Consider the following 18,460-nt stretch of genomic DNA (forward strand, 5'->3'; position numbering starts at 1 on the left):
TCTTTATTTCTAAAGAGAGGTTGTAATGCCTGCCGCATGAGGATATTGTGAGAATGAAGTCAGATAACGCCGGGTCCATAATGATCGCTCAATGAATGCAACCATTGGAGACGGGGAGTCTATACTAGGGCATTGGAGTTAACTTGGAGAATGGAGGGTCCATCTGGAGAAGGAGGACGTTGGTCCTGAGGAACAGCGGTGATGTAGGGCATGGGGTGGGGGGTGAAGGTAAGGAGGGCTGGATCCGAAACCCACTGAACCTTACAGTTACAGGGTGGAGCCTGGTGATGTCTTGAAGAGGCTGCCAGCCTCGGGGGGGCGCTCATGCGCTGGAGAGGCTGGAGGAGGGGCTGATGAGCAGGGGAGAGGTTTGACTGCTAGTAACCTCTCAACTGCTGCAGTAAGAAGGTGGCTGCAGCACCAGCAGCCTCCCCTCCCATCTGTCTTTGCCCTGTGACAGGTGGGAACTTAAAAGCTCAGGTCACACGTCTCAACTGGCTAACCTACTTACCCCTAGAAGACTGGGTCTGGGGCAAGCAGGGACCAAGAGGAGCAAGAGTAAGGAGCAAAGCAGGGGAAAGCCCCAGAGTGTTCTGGAGACTTGCATTTGAAGGCTTGTGGGGTGAGGGAGAGAACGCACATGTGTGCTAGGAGATGCGGAAGGCGGTGTCTGTGAGCCCTGTACATGCCCTGGCGAATATGTGCTTGTGTATAAGGCTTGTTGTGCCTGTCTTAAAGGCCTGAATTTGCCTGGGAGAATAAAGATGTCTGAAGCAGGTTGAGCTCTAAGTACCACCTTAACCTTGGAGCTCCTTTCAAGCTCTCCCAAGGCATCCACTCTCCTTCCCTTCTTAACTAGTTTCCTCCAGCTTAGAGAGGGAAAGTGGGGGTGGTGTGGGGAAAGGGGAGGATATCCCAAGACTAGCTTTCAAAGCCTTTTATCTAGTTTGGGGAATCCCTGGGGGAAGCCTGAGCTCAAGGGTCAGAACCGAGGGAAACTGATGGCGTGTGTGTGTGTGCGTGCGTGCGCGCGCAGTCTGACAGCTTTCACAATCCCTTGAGAGAGATGGCATCTGCACCCTAATGCCCACCCCCCACCCCATATACGCACCACCGTCATCTAGTATGTAATCCAGGGACTTGTCCCCACTGCACGACTTCAGCTCCTTTCCTGTCTTCAAGTTGGCCTTTCGTCGCCAACCCCCCAGTCCCGGGGCCACACCTGCGCTGGCTCCGGCCTCCGCGTCGCCGGCACCGCCGTCCCCTTCGCCTTGCTCGCCCCCCGCCGGCTGCGGGGCCGCGCGGGCCCTTTAAGAACAGCGGGACCGGCGAGCAGTAGCTGGGAGCAGAGCGCAGTCGCCCGGCGGGCTCGGGAGGACACAGCGCCCGGGACCGGGCTCCGGGAACCGGGTGTGCGCAGCCCAGCCGAGTCGGGGCGCGCCCCCCTCGCCCCTCCCCATCCTTGTCATCTCTCGGCGGACTGGGGCCCGGGCCCTACCCAGTCGCCCGCCCCGCCCCGGCCCCGCCCCGGCCCGCGCCGCCGGGACCGGGAGCCGGGCCGCGGTGCCGCAGCCGGAGGCAGGTGAGAAGGGCCCGGAGTCTCCATCCCCGGCCCGCGGCAGCACCAAGCTTCTCGGTCCGCACCGGCCCGGGGGCGCATCAAGGTGACTAGGCACGCGGGAGATGGGGAGGGGGGAGCCCGCCGCGGGAGGCTAGTTGGCGCGGCGGTGGAGGGGGGAGGTCTTGGGTGCGGGTGGTGCGGCCGCCGGGGCCCCGGGGCGCCGGCGGGAGGGGCGGGCCGGGCGTCGCGCCCGGGGATGGGGAGGGGGATGCTGCGGGAGGCCCAGAGCCTCCTCTTCCTCCGCCTTCCCCCGGTCCGCCCTGCGCGCACCCGGCTACCCAGACCAGCTAGCGGGCAGCCTCCGCGGGCCGCCCCTTCCCTCCTCCCCGCTCCCCAACCCTCCAGTCCCCAGGGGCTGCCGGCCTGCGGGGTAAGGAGATTAGAGCCACCGCGGGGAGGGGGGAGCGGGCGAGGGCTTGTAGGGGTCGGGCTGCGGCCAGGCTGGAGCCGGAGCTGGGGCTGGCCGGACCGAGGAGAGGTCGGAACCGAGCGTTGCTGCGCCGGGAGTGGGGGGCAGGAGGGGGGCAGACGCTCTGGCGGTGGGGAGTGGGGTGCTCTCCGTAGCAGATCTGCCCTGAGAAAGAGGCGGGGAGTGGGGGCGGGGGAGCATTAGAAGGCGAGGGAGGTTTGAGCCAAGGCTTGGGGGTCTCCGCCGAACCGAGCAGGCCCTCTCCCTGCAGGCCGGCGGCGTGATGGCGGAGAAGGCGCTGGAGGCCGTGGGCTGTGGACTAGGACCCGGGGCCGTGGCCATGGCCGTGGCGCTGGAGGACGGGGCGGAGCCCCCGATGCTGACCACGCACCTGAAGAAGGTGGAGAACCACATCACCGAAGCCCAGCGCTTCTCCCACCTACCCAAGCGCTCAGCAGTGGACATCGAGTTCGTGGAGCTGTCCTATTCCGTGCGGGAGGGGCCCTGCTGGCGCAAACGGGGTAAGGGAGCAGTCTGGTGGGGAGCTGTGGAGCCCCCAGGAGTTGCCTCGTGGAGAGCAGGAGGTCTGGGAGTCCCCTGTTCCGCACCAATGGGCCCTGTGGGAGCACTGAAATCTCAACCCGCTGGCTATGCACACAGTTGAGGCGGCGGGGCTGTGCTCCCCCCACACCCGCGAGCACTGTGTGGGACTCTAGGTTCAACTGGCTACTGGAGCTTTCTCCCCCTAAGTTGACATGATGACCTCCGGGGGTTCAGTGACTCTTGCAGAGTTTTCCTTCCTTCTTTTTTTTTTTTTTTTTTAGGTAGAATTCCTGCCTTTGAGGGCTGGTGCGAGGAAGTGGGGGCTGTGTTGCACAGGTTCTCCCCAGCGGGTAGCAACATCCTTGTACCCACAGAACGCTGCTAATCCTAAAAGATGTTCTCATTCCTGTCATCTTACTCCATTCTTGCCGAAGTCCTCCAAGGCAGGGAGGGTGAGGGTTTAGCAAGAGAGATGACATCCTCACGTCACTAATAAGGAAACTGAGGTCCAGGGAAGTTGAGTAACTTGTCCAGTGCCACACAGCTCATACGTGGCAGAGCCAGGACCAGAAGCCAGGTTTTCCAGCTCTCTGCGTATTGTTTTTCCCCGTCTCTTAACTTCCCTGGTACACCAATTCCCATCCCCTCCTCTTTTCTCTCATCAGCACAGGTGGGGAAGGGCTGGGGCTCTGAGTTCCTTGGAACCCTCGCCATCGCCCGGATCCCTGGCCCCTGGCCGGCCACGGGCAGCTTGAGCTGGGAATAGAGAAGCTGAGGGGTTTATTTTGTTTTTGTTTTCCCCCAGAGCTGGGTGTGGACGAGGGGTGGAGCTGGGACATTGTTCTCTGAGATTTAAGAATAAGTTTGGGGTGCTTCCGAGCAGGACCAAGCATGAGCTGTCTCTGTACTCCCCACCCTCACTCCCATGAGTGACCCAAAGGTCACGGGGCCTGAGCCAATAGCAACTGAGGCCTCTGGGCCCCCTGCCCGGTGCCCGTCCCTGAGCAGCCTCTCCACCCCGAGACCAGCTCTGGGCAAAATGAAGAGGTAGCCATTATGTCCTTAGCCGTCTCGTTTCCTCAGTTTCAAGGAGATGTGTAGGTAAGAAAGAAACGTAGTTAGATGGACCGGTTGCTTCAACCCATTGGCACCTCTGACCAGGTCCTTTCTCCTTTGACCTGGCCAGCCCCATACTCTCCACTGTCCACTTTGCTGTCTCTTCTGTCCCTTGCCCTTTTCTTTGTCTTCTGTCCTCCTCTCTTTGACTTGCCTTTTCACCGGAGTCCCTCTCCCCTTGTCTGGAGGACAGAAAGCAATTGGAGAAATTAGAGGTGGGCAGAGAGGAAAAAGAGAGAGGGATGTGGAGAGAGGGTAGTTTCTGCCTTTCCCGGGTAAGGATTTGCCACCCTTTTCCCCTAATTATTACGGTGTTTCTTGTTTTCAAACCACTTTCCTATTAGTTAGTATTAAACACCTCACTTAACATTCACAATAACCCTGTCATGCCTTGGGAGGAGATGTTACTGTCCTGATTTTGACAGGACTTGACAGAATTGCACGAGAGTTACTGACTGAGGCAGGACTAGAACTCTGATGTGTCTTTATGTCAAGGCCTGGCAGGCCCTTCCCATGAAGAGCAGCTATGGAACAGCAGGGGTTCAAAGACTGGGTTCCTAGCCACCTGTCCACTGGAAGATGACCTTGGGCCATCTGCTCACCCTCTCTTGGCCTCACTTTCCTCATCTGTGAATAGGGGTGATAAGAAATGTCATTGCACAGGCTTAGCTGAGACATTATCTGTGGAAATGCTTTGTGAAAGGCAAGTGTAAGCTGATATTTGTATTAGGCATCAGTGTCCAATCTAGTGCTTGGCTGTGATTAAATGAGAGGAAGGTTCATCATTGCCAGTTTCCTCCCCTGCAAAAGAAATCATTTCCTGTGAGTGGTTCTGAAAGGCGTTTGCTGGAGTATACAACCACACGTCTTTCGGATTGATGGTCATAATGACTGAGGCAGAGGGATAGAACCTGTGACTTGCCCTCTCCCAGTGAAGAACTTGCTGTGTGACCTTGGGTGAGTCACTGGAGGTCCCTGGGCCCCAGTTGGCTCATCCATGTTGCTGTAGCAGCAACCCGGGTAATGAGTTTATAAACGGGAAAGCACTATCCAGGCCGTCGGTGCGATCAGGACCCCAGAGTGGACAGCAGCTGAGCCTCCTTCTGAATGGATGCGTCCAGAGGGATAGCTGGGTGCTGTGGAGGGAGAGTGAAAGATCACATCCCTTCGCTGTCTCTGCTGAGGAGGTATTGTGGAGAGGGAGTGGGGCTCAGTGGGGGTCGGAGGAGGGTGGTAATGAACAAAATCTCCAGTGGGAGATTGGTGTTTCTGCCTCACTGAGGCAGGTCTGCAAGCATACGAGGCAAGGCTGGTCTCATGGGCTTCCTCCTTCCTCTCTACCTTGTTTTCCCGGGTGACTCCCTGTAGTCTCTGACCTCTGCTTCCTGGATTGTGTTCTGTATATTCTCTCACATGGCAGAGCTCCTCCTTCCAAGGATTGGCGAGCCTCTGACTTTCCTCTCCATTTTTGAGTGCTGAGCATCCTTCAAGACTTAGCTCAATTACCACTTCTTCCAGGAAGCCATTCTTGATATTTCCCTTGCCCCTCCACCCTCCTCAGTTCCATTTTCTGCATTCTCATTGTGCATTATTTGTGCTTCTATTATAACCCTTATTTTATCTTTCCTTAGATCCACAGACGTTCCCACCATTTTTACCTAGACTATGACTTTCTTTCTTTCTTTTTTTTTTTCAATGTTTTTTATTTATTTTTGAGACAGAGAGAGACAGAGCATGAGCGGGGAAGGGGCAGAGAGAGAGGGAGACACAGAATCTGAAGCAGGCTCCAGGCTCTGAGCTGTCAGCACAGAGCCTGATGCGGGGCTCGAACTCACAGACTGTGAGATCATGACCTGAGCTGAAGTCGGACGCTCAACCAACTGAGCCACCCAGGCACCCCAGACTATGACTTTCTTGAAAGCAGGAAATGTGTCTTCTTCATATTTTTTTTTTTTTTTTTTTGGTCCAGTGTCTGGTACAGAGCTTGGAATGTAGTGGATATCAATAAACATTTGTCAAATGGAGGTAATGATAAAATGTCATTTTTTAAATATACTCTATGTGCCAAGCACTGTGTCATATGCCTTTACATATATTATCTCATTGACTCTTTACAACAACCCTATGAGATAGGTACTATCGTCCTCATTTTACAGATGAGGGACCTGGAGCTCAGAGAGGTTAAGCAACTTGCCTGAGGTCACACAGCTGGTAAGTGTGGAGCCAGAATTTGAACCTAGATCCACCTGACTCCAAATCGGTGCTCTTAATGCATATGCTGCCTCCCAACGAGTGAATGAATGATGAGATGTTACTGGGCCACGTTAGGGGCTGCAGAGCCAAGCCTAGGGGGCCAAGGGAGCACAAAGAAGGCTTTTCCAGAATGAAGCAAAAGCTCTGAGAGCACTCACTCCGGGAACACTTACTGAGCACCTAGTACCTGCCAGACGGTCTCCCGAGGTTACAAAGATGAGCAAGCCACAGACTCTGCCCCCAAGCAGCTCACAGACTAAGAGGCTGGGTGGGGAGGGGGTGAGAGACAGGCGCGTCAAATGGCTGCCATGCTGGCATATGCAAAGCGCTATGGGAACACCGAGGACATTCGACCAGCTCACTAGGGCTGATCGCTGGGAAAATCTTCCTGGAGGCAGTGAGGGTCACTGCTGTGTGTATAGAAGGGGAGCAGGGTCGTCTATAAGCTTGACCCCGCTCTCCGCGACCATCCATGAGGTGTGGAGGTTTTTCATAGCCCACTGAAGAGTATGGTCACCTCTGATGCTTCGACATTAGGAGTGGCCGTTTCTAGGGGACCAGGATGAGAGGGTGTGAATACTGTTGCTGCTCTGAAGGTCCTTCCTTCATCCGAATCAGTTTACCCTGAGTAGGGACTGCCTATTTCAATAAAAGCCATGGCCGCTGCTAAGAGTTTGGGGCTCCTCTGTTCACTGCAACCCTGATCAGAAGTGCCTCCCTCCCTCACTGCAGGTTATAAGACCCTCCTCAAGTGCCTGTCGGGTAAATTCTGCCGCCGGGAGCTGATCGGCATCATGGGCCCCTCGGGGGCTGGCAAGTCCACATTCATGAACATCCTGGCAGGGTACAGGTGAGGACGCAGCTGGGGCGGAAGCGGGGAAAGGGGCCGGGAGGACGGATCCGGATCCCCGGGAGAGCCCAGAAGGGGATCTGAAGTGGCCTTGACCCCCCACCCGCGACCAATGTTCCTCCAGGGAGTCTGGCATGAAGGGGCAGATCCTGGTCAACGGGAGGCCGCGGGAACTGAGGACCTTCCGCAAGATGTCCTGTTACATCATGCAGGAAGACATGCTGCTCCCACACCTGACGGTGTTGGAAGCCATGATGGTGAGGGCTGGATGGCCGCCTCCTCCTCCCAGCCCCCGCTTCTGTCCGCCGCCCCCATCCTCAAGGGGTCGAGGCAGGGCCCCCCTCCCACACACATCTGACCCGCCTACTCTCTGGGCCTCAGGTCTCTGCTAACCTGAAGCTGAGTGAGAAGCAAGAGGTGAAGAAGGAACTGGTGAGTGGGGAAGAGACAGGGGTGAGAACAGGACGGCTGCCCTGTGTGTGTTTCTGAGTCCTAGAGCCCCGAGGTGGGGGGGGGGGGGGGGGGGGGGGGGGCGGGGACTTAAGGGAAGACTGCTTTAAGTGGGGGTGGTGTGGGGGTGGGGAGGAGCGGAGAATCTGAAGCTGACCTGGGATGGGGGTGGGGCCTGGGCCAGGTGACGGAGATCCTGACAGCACTGGGCCTGATGTCCTGCTCCCACACGAGGACGGCCCTGCTCTCCGGTGGGCAGAGGAAGCGTCTGGCCATCGCCCTGGAGCTGGTCAACAACCCGCCGGTCATGTTCTTTGACGAACCCACCAGGTAGTTCTCCCCCTCCTCCCCCAGCAGGATGCCCCCTCCTCTCAGCCCTGAGCCCGGGGAATCTGCTCCACTGCTGGAGACCAGAGTCCGCTTTCGCAGCCTCCCAGGGCCAAGATAAGGGCTTACTCCTCGTCGGTCCCTGCCAATCCTAGTGCCGTAGCAGCCCCATCCTTCATGCAGGCAGAAATCCCACGTCCTCCTTGACTGATGCCTCCCTCTCCTTCTCTTCCCCACAGCCAATCAGTCACCAAATCCTGCTGATTCTACCTCCCTTCTCCGTCTCTCAGATTTGCCCCACCCCCATCCCTAGCGCTCCTGCCTAAGTTCAGGACATCAGCAACTCTTGCCCGCATTTCTGCAACCGACTCCTATCTCTTTGCCTCCAGTCTCTTCCAGCCAATCCTTCCTCCAAAGTGCAGCCAGAGAGAGCTTTCTAAAAGACAAGTCTGGCAATTCTCACTCCCTTGCTTGAAAACACACCCAACGGTTCCCATTTGCCCTCCTAATAAAATCAGAGGACTTACAAGGTCCTGGTCTGAACCTACTTCTCCAGCCTCACATCTTGCTTCATGCCGTCTTATATTTTACGCTCTAATAACACTGAATCGCTTATAATTCCCTGGGCCGGACATGTGTTTCCTGCCTCTAAGCTTTGCACATGCTGTGTCTTGTGCCTGGAATGCCCTTCGCCTCCATGCCTGCCCTTCCACCAGAGCTGGCGTAGCTCCTTCTTCTTCCACATGCACTCGGCAAACTTCTCTGACTACCCTCCAACCCCTGTATGGCAGACCTGAACCCTCCCCTCTTTGTCACGCCACGTTCCACATTATCTCAAGTGATCTGTGCGCTTATCTCTCCCTCCCTCTGGACCAGAGTCTGTCTTAGTTATCCATCACCGTAATCCCAGTGCCTGGCCTTCAACAGGTGCTCGTGGATATTTGCTTGTTGAACTGAGTGGTGCTCTGGGCCTCCTGGTAACTCCAAACGCCTGAATCGTCCAGTATGTACAGACTACGGGGATGGCCAGAGTGACTCCCTTCCTTGCCAGCTCCATCCCCTTCATAGCAGCCGCCCCACCCCAAACACTCCCTTCTTTGGCTCTGCCCACCTCACCCCACCCCACCCCCTTTCTCTGGACAGTGGTCTGGACAGCGCCTCCTGTTTCCAAGTGGTGTCCCTCATGAAGTCCCTGGCCCAGGGGGGCCGTACCATCATCTGCACCATCCACCAGCCCAGTGCCAAGCTCTTTGAGATGTTTGACAAGGTGAGGGTCTCTGGGCCTCACACGTGCCTGGCCTGCAACGGGGAGAGAGCAGGGCATCAGTAGAGGTGCTGGTGGGGCCTGCCGGGTCCACTGGCTGTGTTTTCCTCACCCTTCTCTTTCTGCCTCAGCTCTACATCCTGAGCCAGGGTCAGTGCATCTTCAAGGGCGTGGTCACCAACCTGATCCCCTACCTGAAGGGGCTCGGCTTGCACTGCCCCACTTACCACAACCCGGCTGATTTCAGTGAGTGATGACGCTGGGCCAAACCTGGGGGATCGGGTCATGCACCCGGGCCTCCTCGGGGGCAGAGGCCTCACTGTCACTGGCCTTCCCCACACACCCATGGAGGGGCTGGCTTGCCCTTGGGAACCAAGGATGCATCTTAGCTAAGCACTCCCCTCTGTGCCTCCTAGTCATCGAAGTGGCCTCTGGAGAGTACGGAGACCTCAACCCCATGCTGTTCAGGGCTGTGCAGAATGGGCTCTGTACCATGGCTGAGAAGAAGAGCATCCCAGAGAAGAATGAGGTCCCCACCCCTTGCCCCCCTTGCCCTCAGGTGAGTAGGGGTGGAGACGGCAGAGAAGGAAAAGTGGGGGAGGGGAGATGGGACGCTGGACAACGGCCCTGCCAAAGAGGCTTTCCCTCAGAGGCATCACAACCACTGGGTTCTAGGAAGAACCCAGAACTTGGAGTAGACCTACTATTAACAGCTGCGTGACCTTGGGCACGTTGCTCGACCTCTGAGCTTTGGCGTTCTCGTTCATTTATTTGTTCAGCAAGTTCTTACTGAGCATCTGTGTGTTGTCCTCGGTGCCGGCACGGTGCCACCTGGTAAGCCAAACCGATGCTGTCTCTCGCCTTCTGGCCAAAACGTGTCCAACTGTCATCTGCAGCCTGGGGGTGACGACACTTACCTCCAGGGTCATTGGCAGGACTAACTAGATCATCACGTAAATGTCTTTGCACTGTGGGTCCACCCAGGAGAATGGGGAGCTAGTGCTCAAAAGTCCCAAACTCCCCAGGGGCTTGCAAGTGAGGGTTTTTAAGGCCAAAAGTTGGGGCAAGGGTCTCTTGAGAAGGTGGATGGCGTTGACTGGAGACCCATAAGGTCATGCCAGCAGGTGCTGTGGTGCTGTTTCGTCTGGAGCAGATGGAGATCTTTCCCACCTCAAGAGAGTTGGAATCTGAAAAATCTTTGTTCTGTATGTTAGAGATTTCATTCGGTCCATCTGGTGCTTATATCTTTAGGGTAGTGATAATTAACCACTTGTGAGCTGGTGGCGTTGCACTCCTACAATCCCTTGGTTGGTCCAGCTGTGCCTGGAGGCCATATGACCTCTGGTTAATTCTTTCTTCTGAACTGATACGATGGATGCTGGCCTCAAAACCCAGAAGGGTTCCTTACTGTTGCTGCGGTCATTATTATCATTGCTAGATATGATTGTCATTATGCCCTTGGGGTAAAGGTTTCTTGATGGAGTAAAGAAGAGGAGTGACGGGTCTCCTATTAGCCCCCACAGGTGTCCTTGACCTCCTTGCTCTCTCCTGCCTCCCACATTTTTACTTGTTCCTTGTCTCTTTCTCTCTCTCTCTCTCTCTCTCTCTCTCTCTCGGAATCTCACTCCAGTTCATGACTCTGAGGCCAGCTTCCAGGCACGCACCTCAATGGTGGGGAATTTTCCATCAGTACACCTGGAGGACCCCTGCCCTGAGGAAGGGCTCAGGGGTTTTCCCATCACTGAGCTGGATGTGCAGTGAGTGGGTGGGACAGGCTCACCTAAGCCAATGTCCTCTCCCCAGGAAGTGGATCCCATCGAAAGCCACACCTTTGCCACCAGCACCCTTACACAGTTCTGCATCCTTTTCAAGAGGACCTTCTTGTCCATCCTCAGGGACACGGTGAGGCATCAAGTTGGGGGAGAAGAGGCTGGTAGAGGCCTGGCTTTGGGGGGCATAGGATCTCAGCAGCTGGGAGGGGAATGTCCCCCCTCCCCCCAGCCCCCACCGCCGGCAGTCTCCCAGTACCCCTGTGTGTCTGTGTCCGCGAGGGCAGCTCTGAGTTGCTACCCCAGTGTGGCTGCTCATCCCTGGCCTGCGGCCCATCCCCTCTCCTCACCCAGGTCCTGACCCACCTGCGGTTTGTGTCCCACGTGGTAATCGGCGTGCTCATTGGTCTCCTTTACCTGCACATCGGTAACGATGCCAGCAAGGTCTTCAACAACACCGGCTGCCTCTTCTTCTCCATGCTGTTTCTCATGTTTGCTGCCCTTATGCCAACTGTGCTCACCTGTGAGGGGCGCTGGCGGGACTGCCGGCCGCGGGGGGGGGGGGAGGGTGGAGGCTGGGGTCACAGGGGGTCAGGGTATCAGACAGCTGTGTCTAATCTGCCTGTGTCCTCAGTCCCCTTAGAGATGGCAGTCTTCATGAGGGAGCATCTCAACTACTGGTACAGCCTCAAAGCATATTATCTGGCCAAGACCATGGCCGACGTGCCCTTTCAGGTAAGCCTCTTCCTCCCTCCTATCTGGCTCCTTCCTCACTTGCTTGCTGGCCTCCCTCAACCCTGTCCCCTGCCATCCCTTCTTTTCCCTTTCACTTAGCAAATAGGCGGGGAGTCCCTACTGTGCACCAGGCGCTGGGATCCGGCAATGAATAAGACAGATGTAATCCTGACCTTGTGGAACTTATGTTCTTGTGGGAACGACCGATGACAGACAGACAGTGATAAGAATAATAACCCCGTGAATGACTCTGTAAATCTTATCCACGGCAGTGGGGGCTGGTGGAGTCCCTGGGGCCTTAGTGCTACTTGGTAGCCGGGAGACGTTGAGCTAGCCCCTGTCTCTCTCTGCTTCCACGTCCCCATCTATAAAGTGGGTGACGAGAGTATCTACCTCAGGGTCGTTTTTGAGGATTAAATGAGTTAATACATGTAAAGTACTTGGAATAGTGCTTGGCAGGGGTGCCTGGGTGGCTCCGTCAGTTAAACGTCCGACTTCGGCTCAGGTCGTGGTCTCACGGTTCACGGGCTCGAGTCCCACGTCAGGCTCTGTGCTGACGGCTCAGAGCCTAGAGCCTGCTTCGGATTCTGTGACTCCCTCTCTCTGCCCCTCCCCTGCTCACACTCTGTCTCTCAAAAGTAAACATTAAAATAAATTAAAAAAAAAAAAAAAAAAAAGAACAGTGCTTGGCATGCACGAAAGTGCCCACTAAATGTTAGCCAGTTTGGTTTTTTTTTTGGTTTTTTTTTTGGGTTTTTTTTGTTTTTTTTGTTTTTTTTGTTTTTTTTTGTGTTTTTTTTTTTTTTTTTTTTTTGCCACTGCCACTCTTTTCCAAGCTCCAGGGCCACCAATAATCCCGAGGGCACCTTTGTACAGATTGGACGAAGATGCCCCTTCCTCAGGGCGGCTGCTGCCCCGCGCCAGGGTGCATGGCTTTGTGGGGAGAGCACAGCTGGATCTCGGCCTCTGGTGGCCTCTTGATTGGGTGCCCCTGTGCAGGGGGCAGCCTGCCTTACCATACTCGTGGCTTTGGACTCCGCCTCCAGGAGCTGATAGCTCAGAGGGGGACAAAGTGTGCTTCCGATGTAGAGTTGATTAATCAACAATACAAAGAATAAGCTGGTCCAGGTTTTGGAGCTCAGATATGGAGAAGTCGCCATGCCTGAACTGGTCAGAGTGGGTCTAATGGAAGTGGTGACACCGGAGGAAGAGAATAGGTTCATATAGCCAGGAAGAAAGCGGTCATGGGCAGCCTGGGGGGGGGGGAACAGCAGACAGAGCGCGGGGACAGGACTAAGCACGGACGCTCGAGGAAGAGCTGTTCTAGGGCTTCTACCGTGCCCCTGGCTCGCGGTCCACTGCCCAGGCCTGTGTCCCCTCCCCAGGTGGTGTGCCCGGTGGTATACTGCAGCATTATGTACTGGATGACAGGCCAGCCAGCTGAAACCAGTCGCTTCCTGCTCTTCTCAGCCCTGGCCACTGCCACCGCCTTGGTGGCCCAGTCTTTGGGGCTGCTGATTGGAGCCGCCTCCAATTCCCTACAGGTGGGAGGGCCGGCACTTGGGGATCTTGAGGGGCGGTGGACAGGATCTGGTGGGAGGAAACAGGGGCTGGCATAGGAATGGATCTGTGGGAAACCCCAGGGCCACCTCAGTCCTGAGTCTATCCTGGTCACTCCTGTGATGGCCCGGTCCCCTTCCCTCCCCTCCAGGTGGCCACCTTTGTGGGCCCAGTTACCGCCATCCCTGTCCTCTTGTTCTCCGGTTTCTTTGTCAGCTTCAAGACCATCCCCACTTACCTGCAATGGAGCTCCTACCTCTCCTATGTCAGGTCAGTGCCCCTTCCCTCACCATCTGTCCCTGCTCCCCCCACCCCCACCCTCCGGCAGGAGCCCAGGCCCCAGGGCTGAGAGAGTTGCAACTGGGCCCTGGCGGTTTGCCCAGGGAACAGTGACCTATGCTCTGTATCCTGCTCTGATGTCCCCACGTGCCTAGGTATGGCTTTGAGGGTGTGATTCTGACCATCTATGGCATGGATCGAGAAGATCTGACCTGCCTGGAGGAGCACTGCCCTTTCCAGAATCCACAGAGTATCCTCCGAGCGTTGGATGTGGAGGACGCCAAGCTCTACATGGACTTCCTGGTCTTGGGCATCTTCTTCCTGGCCTTGCGGCTGCTGGCGTACCTTGTGCTCCGTTACCGGGTCAAGTCAGAGAGATAGAGCCTTGCCCTGGCCTGCGCCCCAGCCCCCGCAGCGGAAGCCCCCAGCCCCAGCCCTCTGGGACTGTTTTAACCTCGTAGACTTTGGCACTGGTTGCTGGTGCAGCCATCCTCCCCTCTCTCAGCTGCTCCACAGGCTGGCTGCTGGACTGCGCTCCTGGCCGTGGCCGTGGCAACTGGGGCTCCAGCCCTCCCCGCCATGCCCAGGAGTCTTCCCCAGTTGATGCAGTTTGTAGCTTCCTCCCTAGTCCCTCCAACATCTGCATGCAAAGACCACTAGGAGGCTGCCGCCCTCCTTCCCGCCCTCGGCACCCTCCTCTGTTGTCTGCCTGGGAGCCCCAGGGTCTCCAGGCCCCCACTTACAACTGACCAAAGTGGCCTCCTCTGGGGGTCCCCGCCACACAAGTGTTTGTAAACTGGACTGTTCTGAGGTTCAGGTTCCAGGGCTGGGCCCTGGTGGGGCCCCCTGGAAGTCCCATTTGGACACTGGAACGGAGCAGGGAAGGCTCTGGAAGTCTGTTCCTCCTCCTCACCTTCTCCCCACCCCCAGACCTGGCCGCCTTGGACAATCTGCTGGGACAGAAGCTGGGTTTTCTGTCTGGGTCGCCCCTCCCAATCCTGGGGATTGGAGAGGCCTGGGGCCACGGGACGCCCCGTTTACCCTTCCCCGTCCCCTTTGGTGGGGGTAGGGTCTGGTGGCACCTCTGCAATAATGTTTGTGTTTCTCTCTCACCTGCCCCTGGAACTGGAGAATGCACTTTATTCTGGGGCATGAGTAGGAGAAGACCAAGCTTCCTTTCTTGCTTCTCCTACCCGGTCCTGCAAAACTCCCTACCCTCCCCAGAGTTAACGGGCGCATACATGCGAACGGGCAATCTCAGACCTACACACACTCGCTGTCCGCCGTGGCTCCGAGGAGCGATGGTGGCAGTGGTGGCGGTGGGAGCTGCGGGAAGGGCAGTGCCGGCCTCCTCCTGGGCATGCCGCTTGGACTGTAAGGTTGAGGCTGGTGCTACCCGGGGTGTCTCCAGGATCTGCAGGTGTCTACCCCCGAGTCCTCCTTCCCCTCCAAGTCAGGGGCGGCACAAGGCACTATCTCTCTGGAGTTCAGGAGCCAACCCAAGCACAAGCACGGGCATCAGTTGGCCTTGGCCACCTGCCACCCCATGCCCCCTCTCTTGTGCGTCAGGCTGGTATTCTCACTCTCTTACCCCTTCCCCAGCCGCTTGCTGCTCATTCAAACTCCCGTCTGGGTCTCTCCACACCCTTCCCATCCGCCAAGGCGGCCCCTGGGCACCAGAGCGACAGACACAGAACATGTCTGGCCGTTGTGGTAGGTCCAAGGCTCACGCCGCTTCTGATTTCCCCTTCCCCCAGGGCTCTTTCCTGCCCCCCTGATTTCTGTACACATACCACTCTTCTTTCTCTTGTCCTGCCACGGATTCCCGCCATCACCCAGAGATGCCAGTTGTATTTGTGGGGTTTCACCCATTATTAATAAAACCTATATTTATACAGTATGCCGTGTAGAAATGTGTACGGGCGTGGCACCCAGGACCACGAGCTGTGAGGGGTCTTCGAAGCACTTGAAAGGAGTCCGCGCGCTTTAGGGAGTTTGTGGCAGTGGGTGGTAAGCCAAGCTAGTACATGTCAAGGTAGCGAACGTATAGCATATAAAGTACCTGTATTATGCTTTATATGTTACAAATGCTTTGTGTGCATTATCTCAAGAAAGTCCGATGCCGACTCTGCATCGTCCCTCATGATAACCCATTTTGCAGATGAGACAACTGAGACGTGGGCTAAGTAACTTGCCCAGGGACCCTTAGCTAATGGAGGTGAAGCCAGATCTGGGAACCGGGTCTTCTGCCTCCAGACTCCTCATTCTTGACACTGGCCAATGATGATGATGAGGGTGGACCTGCATGCTCTCTGTGGGTGCCTTGTGTCTGTTGCGTGGGTGTGTTCTCGCCAAGTGATACACGTCCCTCTCTTCAGAATTCACTGAGCCCCGGTTGTGCCTGGCGGGGCGGGGCGGGGGAGGGCATCTAGTCAGTGGTCATAAAGGGCAGTGAGAAGCAGGAAAGACCCCGGAGCCTAAGCGCTAGGATGAGAATACCAGGTACCTCACCGAACTTACCCCAGCTTTCTCTTTTTCTTCCTCTCTTCTCTCCTGCCCCCCACCCCCCAGCCCCGTCACTGAGCCACACTTAACCAGGGCCCAGCCATCAGCCATCAGGACTGGACGTGGGTTGGTGGTCTGAGGTTTGCAGTAGACAACTGCCCAGAAGTCCTTGAAGGTTGGTGGCAAGGTGACCCAAGAAGCAGCACATTGTCTCACCCTCTTCCTTCCTGATCCTGAAGCTTGGGGACTGAAGGAAGGGACTGACATTGACCCTGCCAGCTGCTAGGACTACCTTGCATGTGCTACATGCAGAGCTAAGTGTCCCGGGCTAGATGAGGGTCTAGTCTATTACTAGTTGGGTGCCTGCCTGGAAATGGACTTTTTTTTTTTTTTAATTTTTTAAATGTTTATTTACTTTTGAGAGAGAGAGAGAGAGAGAGAGAGAGAGAGAGAGGCAGAGCACGAGTGGGGGAGGGGGAGAGAGAGAGGGAGACACAGACTCCAAAGCAGGCTCCAGGCGCCGAGCTGTCAGCACAGAGCCCGATGCAGGGCTCGAACCCATGAACTGTGAGATCATGGCCTGAGCCGAAACCAAGAGTCGGACGCTTAAGTGACTGAGCTACCCAGGCACCCCTGGAGATGGACGTTATCGTGAGGGGTTCAGAGTGGTGGTGGGAAGTGGGAAGAGGTCAGAGTCCTAGCTTCCGGAACCCTAGCTAGCTTTAGGGGCCATGCTGGGTGCCGCCCTTTCCCTGGAGTGATGCCTGCAGGTGGCTTATTAAAATCAGAGGGCACAAATCCCACTGTTAAGCCGTCTTTCTTAAGATTCTTCATCTTTACTTTCTCTTTCAAAATGTAAATACTCCGAAAAGAGTAAAACATTTATAAACTCACACACTGGTAAGAGCCCTTGGGAGCTACAGGAGATGAACAGCCATCCAGAGCCAGGAAGGGCCACTCAGGCCCAGAGAACATTTTGTAGAGTGGCTCATGTCTTTGCAAAGAAAGCTCTTTCGATTCTTACAGTAACCCCATGAGGCTGCTGGGATGAGTATTATCATTTCCTCCTTTCACAGAGAAGAAAACCAAGGCTTGGAGAAGCAACTTGAGCAAACTCTCCAGATCCTGTCCTCTTGCCACTGTGAGCCACCTACGATTTCTCCCACCGGTCCCATCAACCTGCAGGGGTGTGCCCTCCGCCCGTCCCAGCATGCTTAGGAATGGGCCTGCTCTCCCTGAGTGCCAGCCTCCCCGGACTCAGAGATCATTTCCTTCAATGCAGCCACCTTCTGTGCCAGGGCCCGTGCAAGGGGCTGGAGGGCAGAGATGATTAAGGCGGTTCTCCACGCTATGGGTCTACAGCACCTGGTGCCCCATCCTGAGGTTGGATGACAGAGCACATGCCCACAGCGTGACTCAGGGTACTTCTGTCCGCGAGATGCCGGTCAAATGATATGTTATTAATAAAGCCGACATGGCTGTCATACCCACTGGGGGTGGGGGAGGGGAATGGTTTGCTCTGAGCCGTGTCCAGTAACTGCAGCCGGGGGCCCTTCTGCCTCGCACGGCTAGGTAAGTGGAGTGAAGCTGGAAGAGTCCCCCAGGTCTGAAATGTCACCCCTGAGACCACATTCACAGCGTTGTCCCCCCCCCCCCGCCCCCCTTCTTCTCCCCTTTCAGAGCTTCTCTTAAAATGAAAATGTGCTATTTCCCCTGATGTTCTGGAATGCCCTGCCCTTCCCTTCCTGGACTTACTCGAGATCCAATTCAAATGTCACCTTCTCTGTCAGAGGCAGTTAGTAACTTCCTGCCCCAGCCTTTCCAAAGGCTTCTGTCTGCCTCCGATGGACCATCATTTGGGCTAGCCGGAGGGGAGCGGCTACGGTCTGGACCCTGCGTGCCTTGTTCCGGTGGCTCAGAACTAACCCCATACCATGTATTCAGTGAATGAACATAGGCCTGTGTGTGTTAATGAAATGTCAACACTGTCTTCAGTCCGGATGGACAGTAGGGATCACAAAGCCCTCTTCCCAGCCTTCCCTCAAGGTGCCTCTCTATGGCTTCCCTGTTGCACACCTCTGCTCCGTGCACATCGCACACCTACGTTTGCATGTGGAGGCGGGCCCTGCCTGGCTGTGGGCGGTGGGTGGCTGCTCTATCAGCTCCGTGGGTCCTGGGTGTGCCCTGTGTGGAGCCACAGGGATGAGAGTGAGGGCTTTGAGGACCAGGAAGCCCCAGGGCGAGGCCATGACAGGGCGCCAGACAAGAAGAGCAGGTTGGGGCGGGAGCGTATCCCTCATTCTTACTCCTTTCTTGATCAAAGTGACCAGAAGCCATACACAGAGGTCTGGGGGCTGAAGAGGGCCCGGTACAGAGGGAGGGCCCGCTAAGGCCTTGACTAGGCTGTCTGCCAGGAGGTAGGCTGAGGAGGTGAAGAGGCCCAGAGGGAAGAAATGCCCCGGGGACGGGTAGGTGCCTCAGGAGGGGTGAGGCCGGAAGATCTAGGCCGGGAACTCTCATTCCCCGCCCTTCCACTTCCTAACTGTGTCAACCTGCGGGAGTCATCCCACCCTCTGAGCTGCAGTTCCTCGGTCTGTACAATGGGCACGACAGCAAGCCCCGCCCGAGAGGGGAGAAGTAATTGGATGGCACCGGCGCCTGGTAACCTGCAGAGGGCAGTCAGGGCGGCGGCGGCGGCGGCGGCCGGGCCAGCCGGGATCGAGGCCCGGAGCCGCGGAGGGCGGGCGCGAAGGTGGGGGGCGGTGGGTGACGCACCGGG

General features: G+C 56.5%; 2 protein-coding genes across 7 annotated transcripts in view; both read left to right on the plus strand.

The window, feature by feature from the left end:
- Window positions 1-1,540: 1,540 nt before the first annotated feature.
- Window positions 1,541-15,076, plus strand: ABCG4 (ATP binding cassette subfamily G member 4). 5 transcript variants are annotated; one of them, XM_040483278.1, is made up of 15 exons: window positions 1,541-1,664; window positions 2,302-2,551; window positions 6,675-6,792; window positions 6,917-7,049; window positions 7,174-7,224; window positions 7,427-7,572; window positions 8,713-8,836; window positions 8,965-9,079; window positions 9,250-9,392; window positions 10,637-10,735; window positions 10,957-11,125; window positions 11,237-11,337; window positions 12,723-12,881; window positions 13,049-13,167; window positions 13,332-15,076. In XM_040483278.1, the coding sequence occupies exons 2-15, from the start codon at window positions 2,314-2,316 to the stop codon at window positions 13,555-13,557; spliced, it is 1,941 nt and encodes a 646-aa protein (XP_040339212.1). In that variant the 5' UTR covers window positions 1,541-1,664; window positions 2,302-2,313; the 3' UTR covers window positions 13,558-15,076. The 5 variants fall into 5 exon arrangements, with proteins under 5 accessions (XP_040339212.1, XP_040339211.1, XP_040339213.1 ...); XM_040483277.1 differs by lacking the exon at window positions 1,541-1,664 and adding an exon at window positions 1,889-1,991; XM_040483279.1 differs by lacking the exon at window positions 1,541-1,664 and adding an exon at window positions 2,052-2,099.
- A 2,948-nt stretch (window positions 15,077-18,024) lies between these two features.
- The window catches only part of NLRX1 (NLR family member X1), a 12,528-nt gene continuing 12,092 nt past the window's right edge, over window positions 18,025-18,460 (plus strand). The window contains exon 1 of one of the 2 annotated variants that reach the window (XM_040483285.1): window positions 18,025-18,149. The gene's annotated coding sequence lies outside the window, so the exon portion shown is untranslated. Of the gene's footprint in view, window positions 18,150-18,249; window positions 18,343-18,460 lie in introns of those variants that run through there. The other variant, XM_040483286.1, reaches the window with a different exon arrangement.

The sequence above is a fragment of the Herpailurus yagouaroundi genome, unplaced genomic scaffold (genome assembly GCF_014898765.1).
Source record: "Herpailurus yagouaroundi ecotype Mexico unplaced genomic scaffold, PumYag 161, whole genome shotgun sequence".
In the NCBI taxonomy this organism is placed as follows: Eukaryota; Metazoa; Chordata; class Mammalia; order Carnivora; family Felidae; genus Herpailurus; species Herpailurus yagouaroundi.

What these genes read in the sequence shown, in the direction of transcription:
- ABCG4 (XM_040483278.1), top strand. Translation starts at nt 2,314, where the DNA reads ATGGCGGAGAAGGCGCTGGAGGCCGTGGGCTGTGGACTAGGACCCGGG. An exon ending in AAGAGGTGAAGAAGGAACTG is followed by an intron (nt 7,225 to 7,426) that starts GTGAGTGGGGAA and finishes GGCCTGGGCCAG; the next exon opens with GTGACGGAGATCCTGACAGC. An exon ending in CCACAACCCGGCTGATTTCA is followed by an intron (nt 9,080 to 9,249) that starts GTGAGTGATGAC and finishes TGTGCCTCCTAG; the next exon opens with TCATCGAAGTGGCCTCTGGA.